Source organism: Gobius niger (assembly GCF_951799975.1).
Source record: "Gobius niger genome assembly, chromosome: 12".
NCBI classification, from domain to species: Eukaryota; Metazoa; Chordata; class Actinopteri; order Gobiiformes; family Gobiidae; genus Gobius; species Gobius niger.
This window is the reverse complement of record NC_136863.1, coordinates 8457180-8484932: the sequence shown is the minus strand read 5'-3', so window position 1 is coordinate 8484932 and position 27753 is coordinate 8457180. Positions and strand designations below refer to the sequence as shown.

At 40.6% G+C, this 27753-nt stretch overlaps 2 protein-coding genes across 5 annotated transcripts in view; both read left to right on the top strand.

Moving 5' to 3' along the window:
• The window catches only part of polr3b (polymerase (RNA) III (DNA directed) polypeptide B), a 32020-nt gene extending 30476 nt beyond the window's left edge, over positions 1-1544 (top strand). The window contains exon 28 of the mRNA XM_079567334.1: positions 1242-1544. Coding sequence (XP_079423460.1) covers positions 1242-1371 — 130 coding nt within the window. The 3' untranslated portion in view covers positions 1372-1544. The remainder of the gene's footprint in view (positions 1-1241) is intronic.
• Positions 1545-4591: 3047 nt separating this feature from the next.
• On the top strand, positions 4592-27300 carry rfx4 (regulatory factor X, 4). Of its 4 annotated transcripts, XM_079567089.1 has the most exons (19): positions 4592-4727; positions 5781-5921; positions 7414-7500; positions 7596-7656; positions 8869-8992; positions 14403-14464; positions 14554-14767; positions 16579-16656; positions 16730-16893; positions 18495-18595; positions 18678-18736; positions 18843-18987; positions 20762-20856; positions 22621-22738; positions 24211-24330; positions 24944-25105; positions 25201-25360; positions 25440-25578; positions 26235-27297. In XM_079567089.1, the coding sequence occupies exons 2-19, from the start codon at positions 5879-5881 to the stop codon at positions 26505-26507; spliced, it is 2205 nt and encodes a 734-aa protein (XP_079423215.1). In that variant the 5' UTR covers positions 4592-4727; positions 5781-5878; the 3' UTR covers positions 26508-27297. The 4 variants fall into 4 exon arrangements, with proteins under 4 accessions (XP_079423215.1, XP_079423216.1, XP_079423217.1 ...); XM_079567090.1 differs by lacking the exon at positions 4592-4727 and having other exon boundaries at positions 5614-5921; positions 24947-25105; positions 26235-27300; XM_079567091.1 differs by lacking the exon at positions 4592-4727 and having other exon boundaries at positions 5615-5921; positions 25240-25360.
• Positions 27301-27753: the final 453 nt, after the last annotated feature.

The following is a 27753-nucleotide window of genomic DNA, read 5'->3' as shown; positions in this document are numbered from 1 at the left end:
CGCATAAGAAACATATCAGTAAATAAATTGAATGAAGCATCTTTGACTACCAGAGGTGGGTTGAGTAGCCAAAATATTTTCCAAGAGTAACGTTTACTTTGAAATAATTTTACTCAAGTACAAGTTGCTCACCTTGCCTCCAGTGTCTGCGTACACATGAATGAGGGAGTGAACGGGCGCTTTGAGTGCCTAAAGCAGGTAGAAAGGTGCTATATAAATGAGGCCATTTACCATTTACAAGTAAAAAGTGGTGACCCAAGTACATACTCAAAGTTATTGTTTGATTATAAAAGTTTGATTTATGTTTCAGTTGTGACAAATTATAATAATTATAATAATAATAATGCAATGGTTTTATATAGCACTTTTCAGGACACTCAAAGACGCTTTACATTGCACGATTCGTTCACTCTATACTTGGTGGTGGTAAGCTACTATTGTAGCCACAGCTGCCCTGGGGTAGACTGACGGAAGCGAGGCAACCAGTCTGCGCCATCTGCCCCTCCGACCACCACCACTCACTCACTCACTCACTCACTCACTCACTCACTCACTCACTACATTCACTACATTCGCTAGGATTCCTGGTGTTACCAAACGGTCTCCCATCCAAGTCCTGCCAGGCCCTTCCCTGCTTAGCTTCCAAGGTCTGACGGGATTTGGCAGAGCAAAGGCGGTATGGCCACATTATGAGAAACAAAACTTGTAATAATGTGAAAAATCCTAATATTCCAAAGAAAGTACAATAAAATGTATTAAAATGATATATTTCTGAAGAAAAATGGACAACACAAACTACATTTTATCTGTCACATGAAACAAAAGTTACATGAAACAAGAGTAAAGCTACTTACATTACAATATTACTCAAGTACTGAGTGTAGTTTCTTCCAAAACATATTCAAATACTTACATGTAATGGAGTATTACAGACATTCAATCTAAATTATGTCTGAAATAATGACAGTGCTCAACATGTTTATTAGTTTTAAGTTATAAGTTATTCTGAAATAACAAAAATGTTGGAAATTCAACTGAAAATACATAGATACACTATTACGTTTCTGGCATTAAAATATAGTATTTCGACACCAAACACAATTTGTATGGGCCCTGATCACCATATATACTATGTTATTACACGTTTAGTAACCATGCTAAATCCTTCCTATTTACCTGCTATTACTGACATCAACCTGTTCTGTTTTAACTTGTTCTGTCTTTTGTGTGTGTTGTTCCAGGTGTCACTACTGTAAGTCCTCGTGCCACGTGTCCACTCTGCGTATCCCGTACGCCTGTAAGCTGCTGTTCCAGGAGCTGCAGTCCATGAACATCATCCCTCGACTCAAACTGTCGCGCTACAACGAGTGACCAGGAATGTTTGGAAATGCCCGACATTAAAGAAGTTTTGGTCCCGTTGAGTTGGATACAATACGTTGTGAACTGAAAATGAACTGCCTTAGGAAATAACAGGATATTTTTGTTATGCTTCTCATATGTACATAATAAATTTACGTTTGTTTCAATTGTAATGAGGTGAACTTTGGTGTGCTTTTATTAAGTATTACGCAGCAAAAAATATTCTTAAAGGGATATTTCAGGATTTTTGACATAGGGCCTAATTTCCTAGTTATCCAGAGTGTTGCTGATTTCTGGAGATATTTTTATTGTAATTCATGCAGTTCTTATACAGTATTTGAAGAGGTCTGTGGCGCTAGGCTAGTGCTAGGCTAGTGCGTTTCTATGGTATCAGCTAGCCTGCATTAAAAACAGTCTTACGAACTCCACAGTGCACCTGAGGCAAATCACTTATAACGCCAGACTAACAATATAAATGTCTGTGTCGATAGAATAATTTTAACCATTTCGCATTTCAAATACCTTATATTTGAGCAGCATCAGCTTTGTGGTTGTAATGTATATGATTCTCCAGAAAAATATCTCCAGAAATCAGCAACACTCTGGATAACTAGGAAATGAGGCCCTATGTCAAAAATCCTGAAATATCCCTTGAAACTTGAGGATATAAAACTCCCACATATCCCATACTCCCACAGACATCATTTTACCAAGGAAAATTAGAAAAATAGTGATTTGTTGTGGCTGCATTCATCTCATTGCTGGTTTGGAAATAGTCACACTATAGATTACTCGCTACTAAAAAAAAGTGGCATGACGATACAGTATTTTTTTTTCTTCTTGTCCAACATGGTGAACATTTAGTGTAAATCTGAAAATGACTGACTTGACTGTCTCGTTGCCACTGTCCCCCTCGTGTCAGTATGAAACAAAAAGTTGCTTTAATCCATCTGCCCTCCTGTTAAAAGCACAGCGCAGCCTCGACATGTCACGTTGGGAACCCCCTGCTTACACACACACACACACACACACACTCTAACACACAGACACACACACGACTCAATTGGTGCCTTTTGACTGAACAATAGCAGTACACATCCGTTTGTGCGGCCCGCGAGTGGAAGAGGCTGCACCTGTCCCATTTTATTTGGCACTAATAAGGAGATAAGAGTGTAAAAAGCACTTCCACTGGGGGCCAGGCCACCTCCCCCCTCCACATTGCCCTGCATCATTACACAGACCGCTCCTTACAAGTCTCCACCAACATGTCTGCCAAATAATGTTGTAATTTACTCGCAGTTCACCATTATTTCAATAGAAGACATAGGAATTCTCAATGTTAATCAAATTCTTATTTCTTTTAGATGTTCAAGTGTCTCAACCCTTGCTTCTAGTGGCTCCAGGAAGTATTCAAAACCCTTACTGTAATTCTATTATGTTTAACAGTCTAACATTGGAATTATTATTTTCCAATTCTTAAATTTCTAGAACTGTTTCTGTATCATGGACATGAAATGGGTCAGCAGTTGTTTCACAAGGTCTGAATTATTTTGTCGCTATGAATTATTATTATTATTTTTTTCATTTATTTCAGAGAAAGAGGGGAACTGCGCATATTAATGAGCATTTAAATTCATGTAACCATTTCATATTCAAAATGTATGTTTTCTATATTTTTGTCAGGTAATATGTGTAGAATTTAGTAGAGAATTTTTTAGTAGAGAATGTATATCCTTGAACTAAACGAGTAGTAATAATTAAAGCCACTTTTTTTTTTTACTAGTTGTAGAATTAAAATACTTTTTCTGCCTTTAAAGCAGGGGTGCCTGACTTTTTGTAGTTCTGTTGCCACCACAGAGTATGTTGTAAACACAGCAGAAAACAGATCTTGCATTGGAAGATATTAGTAGAATCTAAAATAGGGAATTTGCGTGAACAATTCAAATGTGAAGGAGGGATTGTGAGAGCTAGAAACGAGTTTGGGCCAAAACTAAACATTTCACAGTTTGAACAGTAAAAATCAGGTTCCCCAGCTTTGATACTAAGCAAAAGAAGAGGTTTGTGGAAACAGTACTGCACATCTAATGACAATGATAATGTATTTATGTAAAGTACCGTCTGAGCTGCTGTTAGTTTTTATTAACTCACATGTGTGAAGTGGAGTTTGGACCAAAGATAACAGTTTAACCACACTTAAGCTGAATGCAAAGTTTCACTTTACCCAAATCTAAACGTTTACAGCCTATAGGCCTCATTTGAAAGCTAAGACCTGCAAAAGATTGAAACATTTTGTTCCCACCCTCACCTATGGTCATGAGATTTGGGTAATGACCGAAAGGACAAGATCGTGAATACAAGCGGCCGAAATGAGTTTCCTTCGCAGGGTGGCTGGGCGCACCCTTCAAGATAGGGTGAGGAGCTCAGTTACCCGGGAGGAGCTCGGAGTAGAGTCGCTGCTCCTTCACGTCAAAAGGAGCCAGCTGAGGTGGCTCGGGCATCTGTTCCGGATGCCTCCTGGTCGCCTCCCGCGGGAGGTGTTCCAGGCATGTCCTAGTGGGACAAGGCCTTGTGGAAGACCCAGGACACGCTGGTGGGACTATGTCTCTGAGCTGGCCTGGTGTCGCCTCGGGGTCCCCCCAGAACAGCTGGAGGAGGTGTGTGTGGATCGGGAAGTCTGGGCATCTCTGCTGAGACTGCTGCCCCCGTGACCCAGCCCCGGATAAAACGGAAGAAAATGGATGGATGGATGTTTCTATAACATTTTTGAATTGTTTTCGTCACTTTTCTTTTTGCATTTTTGTCACTTTTTTTTACATGTTTTCGTCACATTATTGTCTGATTCTTGTCACATTTTTGTCACTTTTTTTTCTGATTTTTGTCACATTTTTGTCTGATTTTTTGTTTTAGTTTTTGTTACAGTTTTGTCACATTTTCATCCCGCATTTGTCGCGTTTTTTTGTCGCTCTTTCGTGGCTTTTTTGTTGCATTTTTACCACATTTTTATCACACTTTGTCTCTTTCTCATAACTTTTTCTTATTTTTTCATCCTCATTTTTGTCGCTATTTTGAGTCTTTTTTCCAGAAACCTTTAGCTCTGGGTAAAGCCAAACTGAAGAAAATGTACTTGGTTAAAGCGGGGGGGGGGGTGCGAGGTTAAACTTTCCGCTCTCCCTCTTCCCTTGTTTGTAAAGACGAGTATGTGCACAGGGCTTTTATAAGAGACTGATCTGAGAACGTCCTCACTGTGTTCTCCATATCCTCCATCAGGCGGCCACGGGGGCGACCAGCGCGCCGGAGCCTCCGCGCCTGCGCAACTCACTGACCACCAGCCCCAAGTAAACCCCGGGTCCGTAGCCATCCTTAGTGTGGTGAGTAATTCAGCCATAATCCCCCATTCTCCTCCGCCGCTCCCCCCCCCCCCTCTCCCTCACCCCCCTCACTCTCTCTCTCTCCCGCGGACCCATTCATATTCTAATCACAACTTTCCCTTCTCCAGCTCTCAGGCACTCCATCAGAGCCCTCCCAGCCTCAAGCTTTGCACTTTTACTTCCCCCTCTTTGTGGCCGGTACCCCCCCACCCTTTTTTTCTCCTCCTTTTTTTTAACCACCACCAAAATAAGGCTACCAAAAGACAAAATAGTGGCTTTTAAAGGAGGTGATCTTTGCGTTGAAAAATTCACTTGGAAAATTCACTTCTTGCTTCTTATGGAAGTTTGTGCAAAGTCATAAAAAAGTGACCTTTTTTGTTTAGGAAGTGGGATTGGAAATTGATTTAAATGCGGAAACAGGTGGCCAAGTTCGACATCATATATAACAGGAGTTGCTATTTATGTTTATTCGCAGATCAGGGGGTGCAAGAAAACGTTTTAAATGCCAGGATGGAAAAAACGGGGAGGCCGCTGTGTTAGGACTTGTGTAGATCCAAGTCTCTCTCCCTCTCTCTCTTTTTTTGTGGGTAGGGAGCTTTTATTATTCAAAACAGCCTCACAAAAGACTTCCAGTGAGCCTTGCCACATCCCCATCTGACTTGGGCCTATTCATCAGCCGTCCAAGCCTATCAATGACATGTCCCCCCATCAGGGCTCCAATAAAATCAGCCCCTTTCCCATGAAACATCAGCAAACATTTTGACGGCCCTGGCTTCCCCCCCCACCACCACCACCACCACCACCACCTTCACCCTCTTTTTGCGCTGGATTTCTGGAGACTACTTGCTCCCCCCCTTCCCCGTCACACTTTTTTTTCCTCCCCTTCCCCTCTTCTCTCCATTCCACCTCACCGGCCCTATCCAAGTCTCCCCCCACACTCCTCCTCAGAACCTCAACATCTTCAGTGGCGGCGGAGAGAGCGCTCGCAGAAACGGCAAGCGGAGACCGAGGGGGGACACCCAGAGCCGTGATCGAGGGACACTTTTTTTGTAGCCCGAGGGGGGAAAGAGGAAGAAGAAGAAGAAGAAGAAGCGTTGTCTTTTTTTGGGGCTGTTTTCTCGCTGGGAGCAGGTGCCGTGGATGGGAAGAGGATGCACTGCGGGCTGCTGGAGGAGCCTGACATGGATTCCACAGGTCAGTGCGGCTCAAACTCTTTTTGCTCGGATGCTTGGATTTGCCGGATAGACGGATGCTGTGGCGAAAGTTACTCCCAGGATGCAACTTTTCTGTCTTTATTTGATTGGAATAGGAAAGAGTTTTTTTTGCTCATGAGAGAGGGTGGGATACTTGAGGTGTTATGAACAGAATTAGTAAAAGGGAGAAAGTGTAATTACTGACTGATAAATGTTTTTATCCTTTTCCACATTTGACACTATATAATTCACATAGATAAACAATTATGCAATATTTTAAATCTCGTGCACCTGCTTTTCTCACATCATTTACAAAGATAATTTAGACAACACTTTCGCCTGAATGGTTTTTAAGTGTTCTACAATTCTGCAGTTTTGAAATTATAAATCTTAAATACACTGTCATACATTTTTAATCTTGGCATTTTGTGTTCAGAATGTTGAAATCATTATTTCATTTGCGGTTTTGCGCTTCTCCCTAAAGTGCTCTCCCGTTGTCACTTGTTGATCAGATTTAATCCACTTATTTGGATCCCTAACTCGTCTGTCCCTGTGGCAAATGAAGCTTGAGGCTGAGCCTCTGGGAATTAGCTTCACTTCAGCGGATTCACTTTCTCAGCCCCAGGACTTTGTTCCATTAAACTGACGGATATGTGAACAAGTTTAGCTTTAAATAGATGAAATCTCAATGTCATTTTGAATTGTTATGTTATGTTACTAATCCAAAAAAAAGCTAACTTTTTTTTTTCCAAAGGTAGAACATTAATTGCTTTTGTTTTTTTATGTTATATAAAACTACATGTTTTATAATTGTTGCTGCTAAAACTATGTATTTTAATATTCTGTTGTAATCTACCAAAGTGTGGCAGACCGTGGCAGGAGCAACAGGTTGCATTGCCATCAACTAAATGAAAGAAACTGCTGCTGTGCCAGTGTGTAAAGACTAAATCAATGCATTATTAATCAGTGCTTGAATTAAAAGAGCACTTTTAACACGCAGGCCTGAAAACACCCATGAAAAAAAAAGTCAGTCTTTAATGCAATCTTCAAAAGTTTATTCCAGTACTTTTAAACTCCTGCGTCGCCCCGCTGCTGCTCAGTGATAAAAAGCACTCCAGTGGCGCTGTTTTAGGCAGAAATTAAAAGTGGACAATGGCTTGTACCGCAGCAGACTGGCCCGGTGACGTCCACGGCTCTTTTGAAGTGAGTGTATTCGCTCCCAGTCTCGGGAACAATGCTGGATTCCTGCCGTCCTGCTGAAAACATCTCAAATAGAGCCACGGCCGCCCATACAAGCGACTGTTGTCAACCCCAGTCTGACACAGTACTCACATTTGATGCGTATACTAGCTCAGTAATCAACACTGCTTTATTTTATTATTTCAAATCAGTGTCAGTCAATTGATTCAGTCAGTCTCTTTGCTAGTTAAGAAACATGATCACACTCCTTTCAATGAGAAGCTAAAAGTTGATAACGCTGCTTGTTTTTTTAGAGAGCTGGATTGAAAGGTGCCTGAATGAGAGCGAGAGCAAGCGCTACTCCAGTCACACGTCTCTGGGGAACCTGTCCAACGACGAACGTAAGGCTCCCTGCACACACTTTCATACATTCTGAACCCTGCGCTAGTTTATCCTGTTCAGTTCTACAAAAGCGGATTTGTCTTTGTCATTTCAGATGAAGAAAAGGAGAATAACAGAGCATCTAAACCACACTCCACGCCTGCTACTCTAGAATGGTAGGCTCATATTTAATTTCCACACGATGATTAACACAGATTCATGGTCAGGTTGGTAGTATTTGTCATTGCCTTAATAGTGGCGGGTTTTTGTGAATGAATTGCAGCAAAACAAAAATATATCTACAAAATCAGGACCTAAACAAATCTCAAATGGAAATAAATTAGAAAATAACATGGCTAAAATGGAACTGCTGATATCCCGTCATCTAACACGGTCATACCAATAATTCAGCAAAAATATTGTGCTGCTCGAATTTAGAACCATAAAACAGAACAAAAACATTCATACACTTCAAAATATTGATATTTATTTGTGTAAAACAGTTGTTTATTTGAGTTATGGGCAACCAAGAAACTCTCTTTAGCGCTGTGGTAGGACCTACCTGGCATCTAAAGAGGATTTTCTTCTTGTCCCATACTGCTCCTTATTAACAGTGCCCAGTCCTTATTGTGTCATATTATACTTAGAATTCTGCCTGTTGAGATAGTTATAGCAGCCTGCATATATAAATCAAAATGTCTTTATTTATTCTTCACTCTCCTGTTAGGTTGATAACCAAAAGCAGGCAGTCCAAGTGTATCCGTAGGCCACAAATGCCAGTAGTTGATGTAATTCAAAGTTATTTATGAAGGACATTACATAAAAATGACACTCAAGAGGCAAATGAAATCAATGAAGCACAAGTGATCACTGATAATCAATTAAATCTCTTCACAGCCTCATGCATAGTTTACAGGAGAGATTGGTGAGTGTTTTCCGCTATTGTGAGCAGTAAAAGCGTCACACATTTTCAACAACTACAATCATTACAGGCAATAAATGTTAAATTCAATTTGATTTTCTAACACAAATATCCACATTATGGAACAATATGACTGTGGAGTGTTTGGTTATAATAGATATCGAAAGCACTTCTATTTTATTGTCAGCTTTAGGTATAAGAGACACCACACAACACTACATTTAAGAATAGAAATATGAATATGAATGACAGGCGCTCTGCAGTGTAACTTTATTCATTAATTACAGATGTAATTTGCCCCAATTTGTTCTGCTGCCCCCAAGTGGTCAGATTAGTGCATCATAAAGCTGCGAAATTAACTCTTTTATGTATTTCCTTCATTGATCAAACATCTGCTTCCTCCTTTGAGTGTTTCTTCTTTTCATTTCTGAGTAAGTTTTGCTAAAAGGCCGTGTGCTGTCCCCAGGCTGGAGGAGAACTATGAGATCGCCGAGGGGGTGTGCATCCCCCGGAGCGCGCTCTACATGCACTACCTGGACTTCAGCGAGAAGCACGACATGCAGCCCGTCAACGCGGCCAGCTTCGGAAAGGTGAGGCTGTTTGTGGATCATGTGCTTGTGAATGATGGAGTTTGAAACGTTTCTGGAATTAGATGAAGGTTTTCAGCCCTTTTTGCACAGATGCCATGTTTCGTTGTTGTCAGATATAGAATAGAGTCATAAGATTTGTTGACCGCCCTATTGCTGCAAATGGACCTCTACAAATCACTTTAAGAGTCTTTATTTTAAGTTTCTGTTTTTTCCTTTAGTGTATCGTAAACTCAGATAATTGAAGATAATTACTGTGCATCTAATTATTAAGCATTTGAATCAATTTCCTGAACTAGCTTTCCAGCGTTTCTGAGACAGTGAGCCTTGGTCCCTGTGAAAGATGCTCCAAATGTGTTCGAAAAGTTAGGAATGAATTTGAACCACAGCAGGCATTTTAATTTAATGGCTTTCATTGTTTGTAGTTGAAAAGAAAATCATCTCGGGCCTATAGGGCGTTTTTGGCATCTGACTTATGTTCTTAACTCAACCAACACAATGCTATCTGTCAATCTACACTGTGAAAAATAAAAGTTGGATTAATTGCTTAAAACGTGCTTGAATTAACACAATTAATGCTGATTTTGAGTAGGTTTGGATTGTCTTTAAGTAAGATTGCCAATGGAACAAGCATTGAATCGTTTAGAATAAGAGAAAATGACTTGTGCCTTGTTGACTTATTTCAAGTACATTGGCAAAAGCGCTTGAATTGAAACAAAAAAGTCAAAAGTAAGAACAAAATGCTTGTTCCATTGGCAATTTTGGCATTTGCTTAAAATCTGCACAAATCCCAAAATTTCAAGCACACTTAAGTCATTTTTTTTAATCCAAGACAAGATGGCATTTTTACAGTGTAGTATATTCTTATGGCGTCACTGACTTTTCTTTTCTCTTGAAAGATTTGTATCACAGTAGATCTGTAACCATAACCGTATATAGTATTTGTAGTGCTGCATAGTAGATCGCCAGATTATCGTCATATCGCAATATTAGCTGATGGCTATGTCGCAAGATTCCACAATATATCGCGAAATCACTGAGGTTTATACATTTTTTGCAAACTCAGCCTAAACAAAAACACATACAACCTTTGAAATGTGCCAAAGTTCAGATGTGTTCATTATTTTCCTGATGTAGTTCCATGTCAGCCATGTTTTGATCCTTTTGAGTATTTTTGAACTCTCAACATTGAATTGGTTTGGTAAAATATAGCTTATATATCGTAGTAGCGCGATATTCAACATATTTTTTTCTCTTAAATAGATGTTGTTGAAAGTTAGCATAGACATTCACCATGTTAGGGTTTGTCAGCAGATGAAACATAAGCTAAAACAGTCTTAAAGCCGCACCGCGTAACATTTCCCCCAATAAATAGAATCAAGTACAAGCATTTATTTTTATTACACACATTTTTATTGTTGAAATATAAGTTTAAAATATGAACAAATACACATGTGTTAGCTGTGAGCGGCTCACTCTATAAAACATGACTGTAACTTTACTGGGAGTGGGTACGTCTCCAGCGCGTCGCCATGGAGATGTTGACCAAACATAACCAAATATGAGATTTAAACCGGTTATGTTCTCATCCAAATCCATTATTTGATTACCCTCTGCAAAAAATAGCATTTTCTGAGTCTATGTGTGTATCGCTGGAAACAGTATAATCCAAATTGTTACGCGGTGTGCCTTTAAGTAGTTGAGAAAAGAGGCACAACTCATGTGAACATCATTAGTTTATTATTATGTGCCAGGAATCCAGCATATCTTCAACACACATATCTTCCCTAGCTCTATAGCAGCTCTCTACTAGGTACAGACTTCTACTTTATGATTGAATACCGTGCCAGCTCGCAGGTGTTTTATTTTACCCAAAGTCCCCGAATGCAGCGCGGACCTATAGGCGTCTAGTGACGAAGCACCTGGACTGGACAGATTAACATCATGCGCACATCGCAGCGAAGCGGGGGAGCTCTGCGGTAAACACATAATCTAGAGCCAACTGAGATGGGCTTCGGTCTGTTCCCACAACCCCAAGGAGCTGCTGAGCCTCTACCCCCAGCCATTCCCTGTGTAGCCCCCACCTCCCCCCTCAGCCGCCGCCCGGGCCACCTCCACCCTGCACCACTCCTGTCGGAAGATATTGAAAAAGAGAAGGGGCCTGGATTAATGTGTAATTAAAGGAAATTTGGAAGGGTGAGATGTTGCGGAATGTTAGATCAGTGGCTGGAGCAGTGTGGGGTGTCCTTTGGGAAGGCTTCATTGATTCGGGACAAAAAAAAAACGCGAGAGGGCCTGGACTGCCTCCCTGTCTGCTCATTTATCAAGCGGGGCCTGACAGAAACTTCACAGCTTGGCCTCTTTTTTCATCCCACACAATGGAGCGCTACACTGTTTGCTAAAGTTTCTTGCACCGGGAGCCGGACCTAGGAGCCAATCTTCTTTGGACAAAAAGAGAGGAGAAGGAGAGGGAGGAAGAAGAAGGAGGAGGAGAGTGGGGGGGAGTGAGGGTGGCGGGATGGTTCAGGGGGGACACTGTGGAGAAGCGATAAAGTCCAGAATGTCAAAAATGGATGTCTCGAAACTTTTTTTCTCCGCCTAAGAAGGGCGCCCCGTGGCTGCAGCTATGAGATTTTCACAATTCCCTCAAAGATGATTGTAGGCATTATGTGCAAAAGAATAGTGGGTGTTTTTTTCTGTGCAAAGTATCAGAAATCTATTGGAATCACATTGTACAAATGCTTACCAAGAGCACATTTTAGAGCTAGTTTCCCCAACCTTTTTCCTGGAGGCCCCCTGAAGTCAAAACTACAGTCAACATAAATAACATAAAAAATACTTGCTTTACATGGCTGGCTTTAAAATGTTTGTTATTAGTTTTTATTTATAATCAAATATTTTAATCTTTATTTGAATTGGGACAGTGCACATTAATCAACATGTGTTTTTTCAACATGTAAATGTGCCGGAGTTAGCCATATAGGCTCATTTTCATCCGTAGTCCCGTGGCAGGTTCATGACAGATAGGAAACACAACAGGCACAAACATACAGCAAAAACACCATCACATATAATCGAATATTCATTTTTCACGAGCTGGACTTGATATTAAGCGTTTTCTATATACACAAAAGACCCATTTCTTTCAAATATTGTTCACAAAACTCTCTAAATCAGTGTTAGTGAGCACTTCTCCAGCATAGGCAGCATGAATACTGCACAGATGTGTTTGGCTGTCACGATAATTACTTTATCGACTTCATTAAAGGGACTATGCAGAGTTTAAAAATGTTAAAATTAAGTATTTTCCTCCCCCTACATCTTTCAACAATGTCCTAAGGTGTAGAATGAACCCAGTGCCGTCATTCACAAGCTTAATATAGAAGGTGCAGTTACACGTATGACCTGAGGTGGCAGTAGTGAGTATAAAATGGCTAACTTGCATCTAGCCCCTTTAAGTAACAGATAAACGATTCATTTTTGGGCTCAATATTTATCGTCTGTACATTTATCAGCATTTTCTCCCTATTTTATCTTCGTAAAAGTTGATTTCTAACTGAAGCACATTGTGTTACATTATATTCCATGTTGCTTGCGGCTTGTGCGGTATTTTAGGATATGATAATGCACTTTTAGAACAAAGATTTACTGTCATTTTTATGCTTCAAAATTGACAGTATCTAGTATCTTTAGAGCCAATAATATCGTTTATCGCGATATTTTCCTGCCTCAATACATCGAACTGCAAATTTGCTGTTGTGACAGTCGTTGGTGGCTACAATAAAAGTCCACTCTGAAACCGTTTTCCACACGGCACAACGCCACAGATGTTGCCAGTTTTAAAGTGGCGTGCGATTGGCGCGCTGACTGCAGGAATGTCCCCCAGAGCTGTTAACCGTGCATTGAATGTTAATTTCACAATCATAAGCCGTCTCCAAAGGCGTCACAGACAACTTGGCAGCACATCCAACCGGCCTCAGCAGCAAATCATACGAGTTCAAGTAAATAAACAACGAATAATCTTAAGTCAGTTTTAGTGAATTTAGATTGTGAGGCTCACCTTAGTTAGTAAGTGGGGAACCTGAGCTAATGCTAAATCCTTACACACCATAGTGTTACTGGCAGGATCTTATAATTAATATGGAGACTTTGTTAAACATTATTGTTGCAGTTATTACTATAAGTTGTATTTAAGGTTGTATATGTACTTTAGTGTTTACCAGAACCTTGATTTATTAACTTGGTTGTCTTTGGTTTATTTGAGTGTATGTCTTGCATGTTGCGGTTTTGCTTTTAATGATAATAATAAGAGTTGCCAATTTTTTCTTTCCAACTACAGGAAATTTTAACAGGATAGATTTGCAAAGTCAGTGAGAATACTAGTTCTTATATTATTCTTATTCAAATTTATGCTAATCAGGTTAAGTCAGAGATGAAGGGACCATACGTTTACTTTTTTTCCAACATTTGTTTTGTCTTTCAGTGTATTGTAGAAGCAGACATTTGTGGGAAAAGACCTGTCTGTGCCGTGTATCTAATTACTGTTCAAAGCATTTGTATCGTGGGTTAGCGTAGCAGGCTAGTTGTTATTGGCGTTACCATGACAGTATCGCTCCCAGTGAAGAAGTGGGTTCTGCGTCAGGAAAGTTGCGAATGAGTTTCGTAACTCTCAATTTCAAATCTAGTTTAGCTTTACCCAAATCTAAAAGCTTCTTGACTGGAGCTTGCAGCCTAGACCAGTGTGACAACTCATTTGAAAGCTAACACCTACAAAACTGATCGTAACTTTTGTTGGTCTAGTTTCTTTTTATCGTTTTTTGGTCCCTTTTATTTGACGCTCTTTCGTGTCTTTCTTGTTGACTTTTTCATCCCTCTTTAGTTGTGTTTTTGTCACGTTTTTGTTGCTCTTTTGCCGTGTTTTTGTCACAATTTGAAAGTGTTTTTGTTGGTTGCTTGTCTTTTTTATTGCTTTTTTGGTCTTTTTTGCTGCTTTTTCATCTCTTATTTCGTTGCTTTTTTGCTGTGTTTTCACTCTTTCACCTCATTTTGACACTTTTTGTTGCTTTTTTTTGTCGCTTTTTTCGTCACTTTTTTATGTGTTTTCGTCACTTTTTCATGTCAGTGTTTTTGTTGTGTTCTCTTGCTTTTTCATCGCTCTTTAGTCGTGTGTTTTCAGCACTTTTTTTAATCTAATTTTTGTCACTTTTTTGTTTCTTTCCTGATGCTTTTTCACCACTATTTTGTTTGTGTGTTTTTGTCGTTTTCGCTGCTTTTTCGTCTCTTTTTCATTACTTTTTTTTTTTAACTCTGTGTTGTCCCTTTAAGAGGTTAAACAAAAAACAAGCAAATACAAACAGGTAAAGTGCCAGTTCCCTAACTAACTTTAGCTCATATTGATTTCTTCTTGTTGCAGATCATACGGCAACAGTTCCCGGCGCTCACTACAAGGCGACTGGGGACGAGAGGCCAGTCAAAGTAAGCCCCTTCCACCTTCCACCGTTGTTTCAAAGCAAGTTCAAGCCTCGTCCGCTCATCCTCGACACGCGTTGCTCTGTTTTGTCCAGGTACCACTATTACGGCATCGCGGTCAAGGAGACATCCCAGTACTATGACGTGATGTACTCCAAAAAGGGCGCAGCGTGGGTGAACGAGACGGGCAAGAAAGAGGTCACCAAGCAGACAGTGGCGTATTCACCGCGCTCCAAGCTGGGGACGCTCCTGCCAGAGTTCCCAAATGTCAAAGACCTAAATTTGCCCTCCAGTCTGCCAGAAGAGAGGGTAAATAGTCGTTTTTTTTTCTTTTTTAAAGTCCATCCTTACAGCCCTCTCCCCCCTCCTCCTCCCTCTCATGGTGCCATCTCGCCATCAACGTGCCCCCCCTCTGGTTAGGCCCTTTTATCTGCAGCATTTGGAGAAGGACCTCGAGGATTTATACGCTGGCTCCTCACTGACTCTTAATCTTTGGGGGGGGAAGATAATAAGATCTAGCTCTGGACAAAGGACGTGCACTGGCTGTCCGACTTTTAAAGAGGGGCCATGATTTTAAATGGTTTGTTTTTTCGCTGATCTCTAAAGCTCGTTTTATACCCCTCTGCTCCAAGCTCAGACCTTTAACGCCACCGTTTATTGGTTCACATGCTTTGTGCGAGATTTACTTTCTTGTTTTTCGTAACGCACTTCAGTTTCCCACCGTGAGGAGAGAGGACTGTAAGGTTTTTTTCATGTACAGTGGGTCCCGAAAGTTTGGATTTTCCTTGGATTATATTATGGTGCAGCTGGATGCCGAGTCTGACGAAGTTCATGTCTATTCCAAAAAATTCTTCATGAGTTAACCTATCACAGAAAATTAACAGCTTGATTTTAAACGCTTTTGTAAAATTATGAAAAATCTTACTGCGATACTTCATGTCTTCCAACCTTACACCCCCCTCATCCCCACTGAAGATCACTCACATTTCAGCCATCATGGTTCTTTGTTTAGTTTAGTTTTTATTTCGAGCACAAAATAAAAATTAGAGATTGACGCTGATATCTCCGGAACCGAAAGTGACAGTTTTTTGCATTGGAAAGAACTAAGTCAGGTTTTAATATGAGTCCTCCTACAACTTCCTAGGCCTCAGAGAAACGGAGAAACATTGCGATGAAAACTGGTTAGCTACAAGTTTGTCTAACACAAGTTTCACTAAACCTCAATGAATCTAGACATGCTGCGTCATTTTGAATCACAGATCGGAGAATTCAATCGCTGAATTAGTTTCAACCTCTGCAATAGTATTTTTGATCTAGCAACAGTATGCTAATGCTAGCGGCAGCATGCTAATGCTAACGGCAGTATTCTCATGCTAACGGCAACTAATTAAATCTGGGACAGAAATTATGAATGAATCACCTAAAGTAATAAAATAAATTGACCAACACTGGAGTGGACAAGATTTTATGTTTTTACAGAATTATAGACCAGACATTTGGAAAAAATCGGGTCAAAAATATCTGCCACGCATATCGACATTGGCTAAATTTTACTAAAATGTGCTGTTTTCAATCAAAAATATATCAAATTCAGTGTCAGAAATGTAACAAATACTCTTACTTGGCATCATAGCTACTTTGATAGTAAAGTTTCCTTCCTTTATATGCACTTTCGTATATTTTGCTGTAAATTGTTGATTTTTGCCTTAAATTGATCTTCTGCAAGTTAAAATGTTTTACACATTTAATAGATTGCATATAACTGGGTCTGAAATTTTATGTAATATATAAGTACGGTAATATTCAATCTAAACCCTGACCCTTCATCAGATTTCAACTAATCAGAATCCTGGGCTATCCCTTTGACCAACTAGACGAGCTTTCCTGTGAACCAGTCTGTCAGAAACCAATCAGGAGGAGAGGGGGAGGGGCTTAATTTTCTAACTTTTTAGGTCCCGCTCTTCTCATTTTGCAAACTAGGAGTGTCTTTCTGTTGCTTTGAAACTTCACTCTCAGTCTTTCCTCACTTTGAAATCTTACAGAATATCACTTTAAGTATTAAATCTGCCAGATCTTTAAAGGTTTTTGTGTTAAAAACCATGCTATCTTGTTGCCTGTAGGTGTCGACGTTTATCATGATGTACAGAACGCACTGTCAGAGGATACTGGACACGGTCATTCGAGCCAATTTTGACGAGGCAAGACTTTTTATTCAAACTCAAATCCTTGTTTTATTTATCTGTGTATTAAACTTGATGCATCTTTTTGTAGGTCCAAAGTTTTCTGCTGCACTTTTGGCAGGGTATGCCCCCACACATGCTGCCTGTCCTGGGCTCTCCCACTGTGGTCAACATCGTGGGCGTCTGTGACTCCATTCTCTACAAGGCCATTTCCGGGGTCCTCATGCCCACGGTTCTCCAAGCGCTGCCTGACAGGTAAATAAATGACGGTGTACGTTATTTAGTACATATCAGTGCGTCTCAAACTGAGGTACAGGGGTCGCTTTAGATGGTACTTGGGATTCCCCGCTTTTCAAGTCTTTGTTTAATGTAGAGACAGTTTTACTTTTACTTTCTTTGTCCTCTTTTGGGTTAGTTCTTGTGTAGAACTACTTACGCCATTGTTTAGCCCTAGTTTGAGACTGGTGTAATCTCGTTTTAAGAACTTTTTGAACATTTATCAGGCTTGTTGATGAAACAGTACACGTCAAGCATGACACTTGTAACAAAATTACCACGAGGAAGCCCAGTTTAGTGAGTCCCACAACTTGAAAAAAAAAAAAGAAAAAAATCCAGATGATTTAGTGGCCAGCCGGTAGCCCTAAAACGCCAACTCACCCAAAACTAACTACACAGAGCTCCACAGGTCCCCGTCTCAACCACTCCCGACAGGACATTACGCGTTGAGGTGTGAATGGGCTTTTAGATCCTGGTTCTTGATGTGAAAAATTTAAAAACCATTGATTTAGACCAGTAGTTGCATAGATTGTGGTCTCCCAAACTGGGTCGAAAGGCCACTTTTCCACAGGTTTCAGGCTTTCAAATTGTTTTTGAAAATTGCCTTATGATCAATGCTTGAATTAACCGAACAGGAAACACTGCATTTTGTTGTGATAAATGTTGCTGGTGTTACTTTATTTAGCAATTTAAGGTCAAAGCGTAGGGCTCTTACGGGGCATTAAATGTGGCCATACCGCCTTTGCTATGCCTGGTCCCGTCAGACCTTGGAAGCTAAGCAGGGAAGGGCCTGGTGGGTACTTGGATGGGAGACCGTTTGGGAACATCAGGAAGCCTAGAATGTAGTGTTTGAGTGAGTGAGTGGTTGCCTCACTTCCGTCAGTCTAACCCAAGGCAGCTGTGGCTTACCACTACCAAGTATGGGGTGAATGAATGTAAAGTGTCTTTGAATGTCCAGAAAAGCGCTATATAAAACCGATGCATTATTAAATTAATTGTGCCAAAATTAAGGCCACACATTTTATTTAATCAATTGGATTCAAACTGGTATTAATTCGAAATTTCTTGGACAATAAAGACATTGTTCTTCTATTTTTTTACTGCATAAGTTTGGGGGAAATAATAAAAACTTTCTTTCCCGTTGTAGCCAATTTGATTTTGAATATTGAATTTGCACAGAGTTTGTATTTTATATTTTTTTGCATTAGTGGCATTGAAACTACTGGATCAGTAATTATACTTTTGTGTTTCATTCAGCTTTATTGTTGCTTGGATGTGTATTATAATTAGCAGAAAGGCTTCCCAAGTCATTTAGTAAAGGCAAGTGCATAGGAAACGAGGGAGAAGCCAGAGTTTATTGAAGCTCTTGATGTCCTAATAAAGTTATTTTTCAAGTTTTAGGCAAGAATCCCTTTTACCGATGAAGTTTATCCACAAATAACACAGTGCACTTCACTATTTATTCAATCCCTTGACGACAAGCCGTGACTAAACAAATAAAATAATTGCATTAATCTTGCAATAAGAACATTATACTGTATAATATTGTGCATAACTTTAGATGTTTTTGTCCGTTACAGCCTGACTCAGGTGATAAGAAAATTTGCTAAACAACTTGACGAGTGGCTCAAAATCGCACTTCACGACCTGCCGGAAAACCTGAGGAATATCAAGTTTGAATGTAAGTGTTTATTACAGTCTAAAACATATCTCAATAATAAACTATTGTACATACAGCTAACTGCTTTTGCCTTCTTGTTTAGTGTCCCGGAGGTTCTCCCAGATTCTAAAGCGGCAAACATCCCTGAATCACCTATGCCAGGTGCCTATCACAGCCTCACATTTTAATAAAAGTCCCTCTGAGCGGGCAGCGATGGGAGATACGGCTATGCGTGCGGTGGTAATATTGCCGATTTATCTGTTCGCAGGCATCGCGGACGGTGATAAACAGCGCGGACATCACGTTTCAAATGCTGGAGGACTGGAGGAATGTGGACTTGAACAGCATCACCAAGCAGACACTTTACACCATGGAGGACTCACAGGACGAGCACCGGCAGCTTATTATTCACTGTAAGTGCGCACATCGGGTCATGGGGCTGCTTAGGATGAAAATGGGGCACATGGATTGGATATCCGCTTTCAAATTACTTACTCACACACAACAAACTATGGTGTGGATAATGCCTGATAAATTACCTGAAACTTACAGGCATTATAACTGATTTTCTTTTTTCTGGAAGAAAAAAAACTGCATATGTAATTATAAAGCATTTGTGTCAATATCATGTATTTACAGGCTAGTTTTATAGCATTTCTGGGAAAGTGATCCTGCCTGTTGTGAAATGTGCCTATAGAGCTCAACAGTCCCACCCACTCCCTGTCATGTGTCAGGGTCTGACAAAAAAAATCCCATATATATTTAGCTTTGACTTTTCGAAAAGTAAAATATTAAGTTTAATGGCATGACGCCGGCTAATCAGCTATGCGCTAACTACCGACAATTTAGACAAATCTTTAATTTTACCTTGTATGTTTTATATCCATGAGTTGGCACATAGCTGATTAGCCTGCACCGTGATGTCAAACTCTTAATAGTCATTGCTAAAATACATGGGATTTTTTTCCCCCGACACGTGACTCTGTGAAGGATACTACAAAATATGTGAGGAAAGTTAGGAATGAGTTTGGACCACATGTTCATTTAGTGGCTTTCTCTTTTACTGTTTATCAAAGAAATCAGGTATATGAAATTTGGGGAATTTTCAAAGATTAAAAACGTGCTATTTACGCTTTAAAAAAAAAAAAAGTAAATAGACAGTTAACAAAGCATTATTGTTACATTCACAATAAGTCCAAACCTCTTGAGGTTAGCTCCCTGTTTATTCCCATCCTGTCAATTCCCATTAATTCCCATTGATTCCCATGGGGAAATTTCCAAACATTCCCTGAATTATGCAACCTTGCAAACAAGAAAGACGACAGCGGTGGGAAATGACAAAGTTTGAATTCATAATGCAGAAATATACCAAATGTAGATAATTTTGATAATGCATTTGTCACTTTGAGAGATTTCCGGTCATGTTTCTGTACTTTTTATTAAACTGCATTTTTGAACTGGATGAAGTGCAACATTTTTACATTTCAACTTTAGTAAATTTGTTTCTTTAGCAGTACTGTTTCTTGCAAAAATAAATTGAGTACTTTTTCGACCAAATAATTATCGCACCATTTGCAGTTGCAGTGTTCATATCGCAAGAACAGGCCGTCACTGAGGTCTTCAATTTGAATGGGATTAGCAAAATCTTTAGTCCTAAAAAGTTAGTAAATTGATTTGATTTTGACAACTCACAAATTGTCCTGACTACTGGGCTCTTAGGCGCCTGCATTCTTTGCTTTATTTTGAGACTTATGTGTGGAATTTTGTCCCGCTTTTGGGTAAATTGTAGGATTTTGTCTAATTTTAGTCATGGATTAACCCTAGTTTAGTCCTTAATTAGCTAATCAGAGAAACTTCTTTTTCTTGAGTGGTACTTAGAATAAATGAGGAAGAATTTAATTGTATAGCATGGTACTTGATGTGATAAATGTCAGCAGAACGACTCTAGACTAGACACCTAATATTTTTCCCCATACTGTGCGTTCCTACTAACACGGCGTATAGAAAAAGTATTCCCACGACCGGCAGAGTCAAGCCGTCATGATGGAGACCAAAAGGTTACAGAAGTTCGCTCCTCGCACCAACACCCCGCGGAGCACCTCCCCTTTCATTCATGTGCGCTGGTCGTGCGGGGTCAAAGATGGTCAAAGTCCAATTATATCACTCGTTTCCTTTGTCTTTGCACAGTGTATCAGGAGTTTGACCGTTTGCTGGAAGAACAGTCTCCGATCGAGGCCTACATCGAGTGGCTGGACTCCATGGTGGACCGCTGCGTAGTCAAGGTATGTCTGCTCTCTTTTTTACATACACATAGTAAGAATTGTGGAAAGAATAGTTGCATTTATGAAATCACAAAAACATGCAGCACAATATCCAGTTCATATTTCAGTCTTCTCTAAAATGTTGAAGTTCCTGGACATGCAAATAAACTTAAAATATGTACTGTGAACTGGATAATTTAGGTGTTTCAAGAGTATTCATTTGGACAGAGTTGTTTTCTTTCATCCAAAAATCTTCCTCTCAAGACATAGGTGTTAAGAAGTTCATGTTAATATGCATGAGCAGGTTAGATGAGTGTTTTTCCCACGGAGCCTGGACACTGGTGGTGGTATGGTAGGTTGGAGAAGGCTGAGCGACAGGTGAATACTTGAGATGGTGAGGGGGCGGAGGTGGGTTGCAGCACGGCTGGCGAGTGGTCGAACCCATGAAGGAGAAAGGTTAAATGCAGAATTGTGGGTGATGATTGGCTGCGGTGAAGGTGTGGCTGCTGCTGGAGATGAGTAGATGCTTGGATGACGCTGCAATGAGTCTTCCAGGTTGACTTTACACATAGGCTTCATTAACTAAATTGTCAGAGTTTAGGGCATGTACCCACGACACTCAGACCAGAATATTTTTCCCTGTACATGGCTGCAGCCTTGTCCTCTAGACCAGGGGTTCCCAAACGTTTTTGGCTGGGACCCCAAAATTGACCCTCTTATGGTAATTTACGAAAGAAAAACATTTTGTGATCAAGTAAATATTTATCAAAACTGCTTTATTTTGAATAATTGATTGGATGTCACTAATTATAGGCTGATTTACAAAAAAAATGACTAAAAAAGTAGGATTATTCTTTTTGTTTCATCCTGAAATCATCTGGGGAACCCCAACCAAGGCCTCGTGACCCCCCGAGTGGTCCCGACCCCCACTTTGGGAACCACTGCTCTAGACAGAGGGTTCCCAAAGTGGGGGTCGGAACTCATTGTGGGGTTATGAATTTGAGATCCAGATGTAAAAATTGATGTCAATTAAAAAAGAAGAAAAAAAAAACGGCGAATTGAGGTGAACTAATAATAAAACATTTGAAAATACACATTATCAAACTTAATTATCAATGTTTTGCTGCTTGATATTACAGTGGGGGTCACTGGGGGCTGTTCGCGAGTTGGAAAGCTTTGGAAAACCTCAGATCAGATAAATCAAATGTTTTGTGGAGCCCAATATCAAACAAATATTGCCTCACAGGTGCAACTATTTTAATTTAAAGAAAATATTTGGTATGATGAAAAAGCCTTGGACGACTGAAAGCGTACTCAGACATCTGTCAGCATGCTATCTAGTATAATTGTTTTTCTACTTTACTTTAGTGCATGCTGCAGATGCTCCAGTACATTGCTATTGTGCTGTGTCTTTTAACAGCAGCGAGTCGTTCCCCTCTAAACAGACACCTGTAACTCCACGCCACTCCCCTGTCCCGTCCTGAGCCACTTATAGGGTGCAATCCTCCCAGTTAATGATGTCTTCAAGCTTCCCATTTGCGTCCCATTATGTGCCAGATATGGGCTTGTAAAATTCGGTCGCCCCGGCAACGTCCTGGTCCGGCGAGACAATAGTTCAATAGGAAGGCGTGTCCCCGGGGGCAAATTAAATAGTTGACTTGTTGACATGTTTTTCGTTCCTGAGGGTTAAGCCCCAGCGCGGACCTCGGGGTTAAAACTACCCGCGGTACCCCCCCCCCCCCCCCCCCCCCCCCCTCTTTTCTCATGGTAATGCTCTCTCTCTAGGTGGCATCCAAGAGGCCCAGCGCCCTGAAGAAGGTGGCGCAACAGTTCCTGCTGATGTGGTCGTGTTTTGGTACCAGAGTCATTCGGGACATGACCCTCCACAGCGCCCCGAGCTTCGGTGAGACGCGGATTCAGTTGGGATTACTTTAGTGAGACCGTAAAGTTGATCGCAATCGAAACAGAGCTGCAATTATATGGTTACAATCAAACAGACTGTTGTTTAGGACAGTGGCTCTCAAACTGTGGGACTTCTTCTTCTTTGGTGGTTACGCCATTTTAGACTTTATCTATTGAACTTTGAGATCATTTAATTTATGCTTCATGTTTTTCTAAGTTTAGGCTTGATTTAGTCCAATTTGAGTCTGTTTTAGGCCCTTGTTCAGTCCGGATTTGATCTTGATCTAGGCTTGGTGGCACTTGGAAGTATTTTATGAGTTTCAAAAGTTTGAGAATGACTATTTAGGTGACATGATGTCCTCTAAAAAACAACAAAAGTAGGTCTATAAAGATTTATCATGGACAAAACCTGCCTTTTGAGTTTACTTATAATGTACTCTCAAAGCTGATTCTTTATTCAGAAGTAGAAATCGCAATACTTGTGCTGCCCAATGAAACCGTTTCTAAAAGCTCACTAAATTCAGCATTTCTCTATATCTGCATACGCCTCCTGCTGTGGCACGCGCGGGTGAAATGTCTCTACCTTTCTTCGTTTTCTGTTTACAAGTGTAGTTTAAAACACAGCTGTAAAATAAAAAAAGATGCTTCCCTTGTGTTCTGAAGATTTATGGTTTATTGCAAAACGAAAACAAAAAGTCATTCAGATCAACCGTAATGCTGAACGGAAGGATAATAACAAAGAAATTAGCCTCTCAGTCCATCAGCTCAATTTAGATTTATTTAAATTGATGTGTTTAAGTCAATCATAGACCCTCTTATTAGTCTGTGGATAATGAATAGTATGATGTGTGCAGAAGGTGTGCAATAAATGTGTGAATAAAATAATGCAAACGTATAGTTGATAAGATGGCTCTAAATTTACATGCCCTTTTGTCAAGTAAAACGACATTTCTTCTTTTTAGTAATTTGATGATGATGAAAAGTCATTTACATTACAGTCAAAAGAGTAAGACTTGTTTATAATATCATTAACAGTGGTTGTGCGTCGTCTCTCCTGTCATTTCCCCCGTCTTTGTCAAAATCAAAGCCACAGCTGGTCGCAGTGTTTTCATAAAGCAGCTAATTAACAAAAGGCGCCCCCCCCCCTCCCCTGTCCCGACGTGTTTGCCCGTCTTTTCCATTTTATGAGCGGTCAGTATTGCGCCCCGCTCCCTGAATAGTCCTAAGTGTTTATTATGCACACGGCAGCAGCAGTGACCAGCACAAAGGCGCGATTGTGACACTCCGCTCCGTGTCGTGTTCCCCTCAGCTGTACGACCCCGGGGTCAGTCCGACATATTTCCGCCATTAAGTTCATCAACCGCATTTTCGGTCACCCCGCTAGCGTAGAGGTCATTAAATCAAATGCAGTGCGTAATAGAAATGTTGAATCTTTGATAAAAAAAATGTAAACATATGTTGTTTTTTTCACAGGGTCTTTCCATTTGATCCATCTCATGTTCGATGACTATGTGCTTTATCTGATGGAGTCTTTGCACTGCCAGGAGAGAGCCAATGACCTCATGAAAGCCATGAAGAGCGATGGCACCACAGGTTAGTCTTAAGAAGAACATTTACCGTAAAAGCATAGTCAAGATTTATAAAGTAAGGGCTTTTCAACCTAGATGCAAACTCACTGGGATGTAGATTTCTGTGCCTCATTGTTTAGGCTCTTTTATTTGTCTTTTTTTGGTTTTTATAATTGCTTTATAACACAGTCGATTTCGAAGCAGCTCCCTCTTTTGGTAGTAGTGGTATAGAACTGTGACTTCAAGGTTTCTTTTTCTGTTAATGGCATGCTAGAGCCGTGATGAATACACTTTGAGTGCACAACGGCTCAGAATGCATCCGTTGATGGATTATAGGCTTTACTATTGGGGAGGACAGTTTTGTGTTACATCTATGACAATAAAATCAAGGTAATGCAGGCCAAAGTGAGCAGGATTGCTCAAAACGGTGAATGAAGAGAAACACTACTCCAGGTCTTATTGTGTTTCCTTTTAAATAGTGTGTTTTGAAGCCTAAAATAAAGATAATGTGTTTAAAGCAGGTAAAGGTAATTAAATGCCTGTTCCTGGGCTGGCACAAAAGGGAGTGGAGCATTTTGCTGATGGGGATTCATCGAATAATAATTTACAGTAATTCTTGTTTTCTCCATACACTCCAGCAGAGCGAGAGGAGGAATTCACCATCACTGAGACGACTCCCACCCCTCCATCTCCAGGCCCTTACTCCCCTGCTCGATCGGTCCACTCAGTGGGTGTCTCCTCTACCAGCTCTCCTACTGCCGCTGTGTCCCCTGAGTACTCTGGAGTACCTGCTACCACAGGTGAGGCTCTGCTCATCCCGACATCACACAGAACACCAAACGTAGCACAGCGGCTACAACATGGTTTTCTCTGTGTCTACATATGTGTCTGCCAGGCGCTGTTCAGTCATATACCTGGTCCCTTACCTACACAGTGACTACTGCAGGAGGCTCCACTGCAGAGGCGGGTCATCAGCTGTCCTGTATGAGGAATAGTGCCCCTGTTCCACCCCCTTCTTCGGCCCACCGTATGCCAGTTTATAGAGAAGAGCACGGGTAAGAATACCATGTCATAAACAAGTGCATTTCTCTAAACAATCATATCGATAACTGTCTGAAATTATCAATGTTGAAGGTATACGGGGAGTTACAACTATGGAAGTTATGCAAACCAGCACCCACACGCTATCCAGAGCCAGTACCCGAGTCTAGGACATGAGCCGCCAATCCCAGGTCCTCTCCACTACTCTGCTTACCACCGCTCCTCTGCACAGGTGAGTTTATATCAGCAAGACAATTTAATCTCCTCCTGCTGCAGTCATCTCCTCATCCCTCTATCCACTGGTCAGAGCAGGGAATGGGCCAATTATTAAAACATTGTTTTTCAAATGGTCTCTTTTCTGCTGTGTGAGGCAGCTGAGCTGTTCACTTCTGACCTGTTGTGACAGCCTTTTTCCATGCCGCGATTCCTAATAATGAATTCCCCTTTGTTTATATTTAGTACGAAAAAGGAAAGGACTCCCATTTTCATTCTATTGGATTGAACTGTCTGAGCTGAAATTGGCACAATGCTGGAGCTTTGTCTCTGTAGGAAGTCCCAAATATAGCTGAAACTGTCCGGAGTATTTTTGGGCAACAAATGGAAGGGTTCAGAGCTGTCTCAGTGAGAAAGATCTTAAAACCGTAGTATTAGCACCACCTAGACTTTCATAATACGCTTTAAGCACTTTATCTCCATTCACATGTGAATGTATAATTTAACAGGTTCTGTCATTTCCATAGACAGGAAATTACCATTTTCAGGGTCAGGATACTTTGTGCCACAGAATTGACACTGTCATTTATTAACGTCATATTCAACCAATATATAATGCACAGTTTTCACCAAAATACCAGATGTTTATTTGTAACTAAACTACATGTTTTACAGTATCAGCTCAATGGGCAGATGTCCCGGATGGAGCCCTGTCTGATGGGTAGTACTCCTCGTCTGCACCCGGCACCAGTCACCCCTCGATGGCCAGAAGTGTCTCCCGCGAACAGCTGTTACACCAGCCCACCGCTGCATTCATCTCGCTTCGCTGGCTCTGGGGACATGTATGCGTCTATTGGATCACGCAGAAGCTCTGAATACGAGCACTCACAGCATTTCCCGGGATTTGCCTACATTAATGGAGAGGCCACAACAGGCTGGGCTAAATAACCACAGGATGTTTCTCCCCAACACAGAGTAAAGAGCCTAAGTTACAGGCAAGCCGTTTAGCGGATCATGCGTGACATGATCATGCATGAAGGGAAAGGTGGGAAAATATAGTTACAGTTACAGAAATAATCAAGATTGTTTGTACGAGCTTAAATGATAAAGATTGTCAAAACTTGCAGCAAAATCCTTTTGAGAGTGCAATGCTGCTGCCAAGATGTGCCTTTGAGTTTAGGAATGTGCGCCTGTGTTCTGGCTCTGGACCCGTGTGGCAGTGGCACATGGGTGAATGAGCTCTGTGCAGTTCATGGGTCTGTGTTTGGAGACACTACTGCCTTAATGTGTTTGGACACACAACTCAATGTGTTTGGACACACAACTCTCTCCAACAGCAGTGAGTTAATGCGGTTTCTTTTGGTCTTTTATGAATTATGTGCTGTATAGAACAGCTGTGTGACTGTGTGATGTAATTTCCTCTGTTGTTTTGTGTGACAATATAAATATATATAAATATATAGAATGTATTTTCTGTAACTTTGTATCATGTTTTTATGGATAGTGAATGATGCATTAACCTAGGGTTGTGTGTTTTATCTGAGGACCTATTACCCTATGGGTATCTGTAAAATAGAAGCATATGTACAGTATGAAGCCTTGTAACTTTTTGTACATAAAAGCACTGTCTTTAAAATTGTTTAAACTGATATGGAAATATGAGGATGGGAATGGTAAATGGAAAAACAGTGACTGTTTTTGTGTTGTCCTGTATACTTTTTCTTTAAAGACATTTAGGTGTGTCCTAATTTTATTTATTACAATAAATGTTTGAGAACCCATAATAAATGCATTCTTTTTTTAATTTGGGAAAATCACAAGATTCACATGAGTTGATTTTCTTCCTGGCCGTTGACGCACAGTGGGGGGTTGAGCTGAATAAGGCCCACACTCATTTCAATAGAGAAAAGCTCCTGCTGAGCCTGGGTCATGAACCTTTGACCCTGGCCCCAGAGGAGGTTTGTCTTTAACACACAACAAAACACTGGTCAAAGAATGTTATGGTTTTCAAATTGCTTAAAATGTAAATAAGTTGACTATAGGGTCTTCCCTCCTGATCAATCATAATCAAAGCTCTATTCCGGGAAGTGTTTGGGAGACGCCCCTCAAGCTGTATCTTTTTATAACCTTCTGAAGGAGATACAGGATGTAAAAATGGACAGTCATAAGCCCATAAGGTAATATTTTGTAGGAT

Excerpts from the sequence above, each read along its gene's own strand:
- rfx4 (XM_079567089.1), top strand. The coding sequence starts at position 5,879 with ATGCACTGCGGGCTGCTGGAGGAGCCTGACATGGATTCCACAG. Across the intron at positions 7,501-7,595 it reads GAACCTGTCCAACGACGAAC|ATGAAGAAAAGGAGAATAAC; the intron begins GTAAGGCTCCCT and ends TTGTCATTTCAG. Across the intron at positions 18,596-18,677 it reads GAGGAATATCAAGTTTGAAT|TGTCCCGGAGGTTCTCCCAG; the intron begins GTAAGTGTTTAT and ends CTTCTTGTTTAG.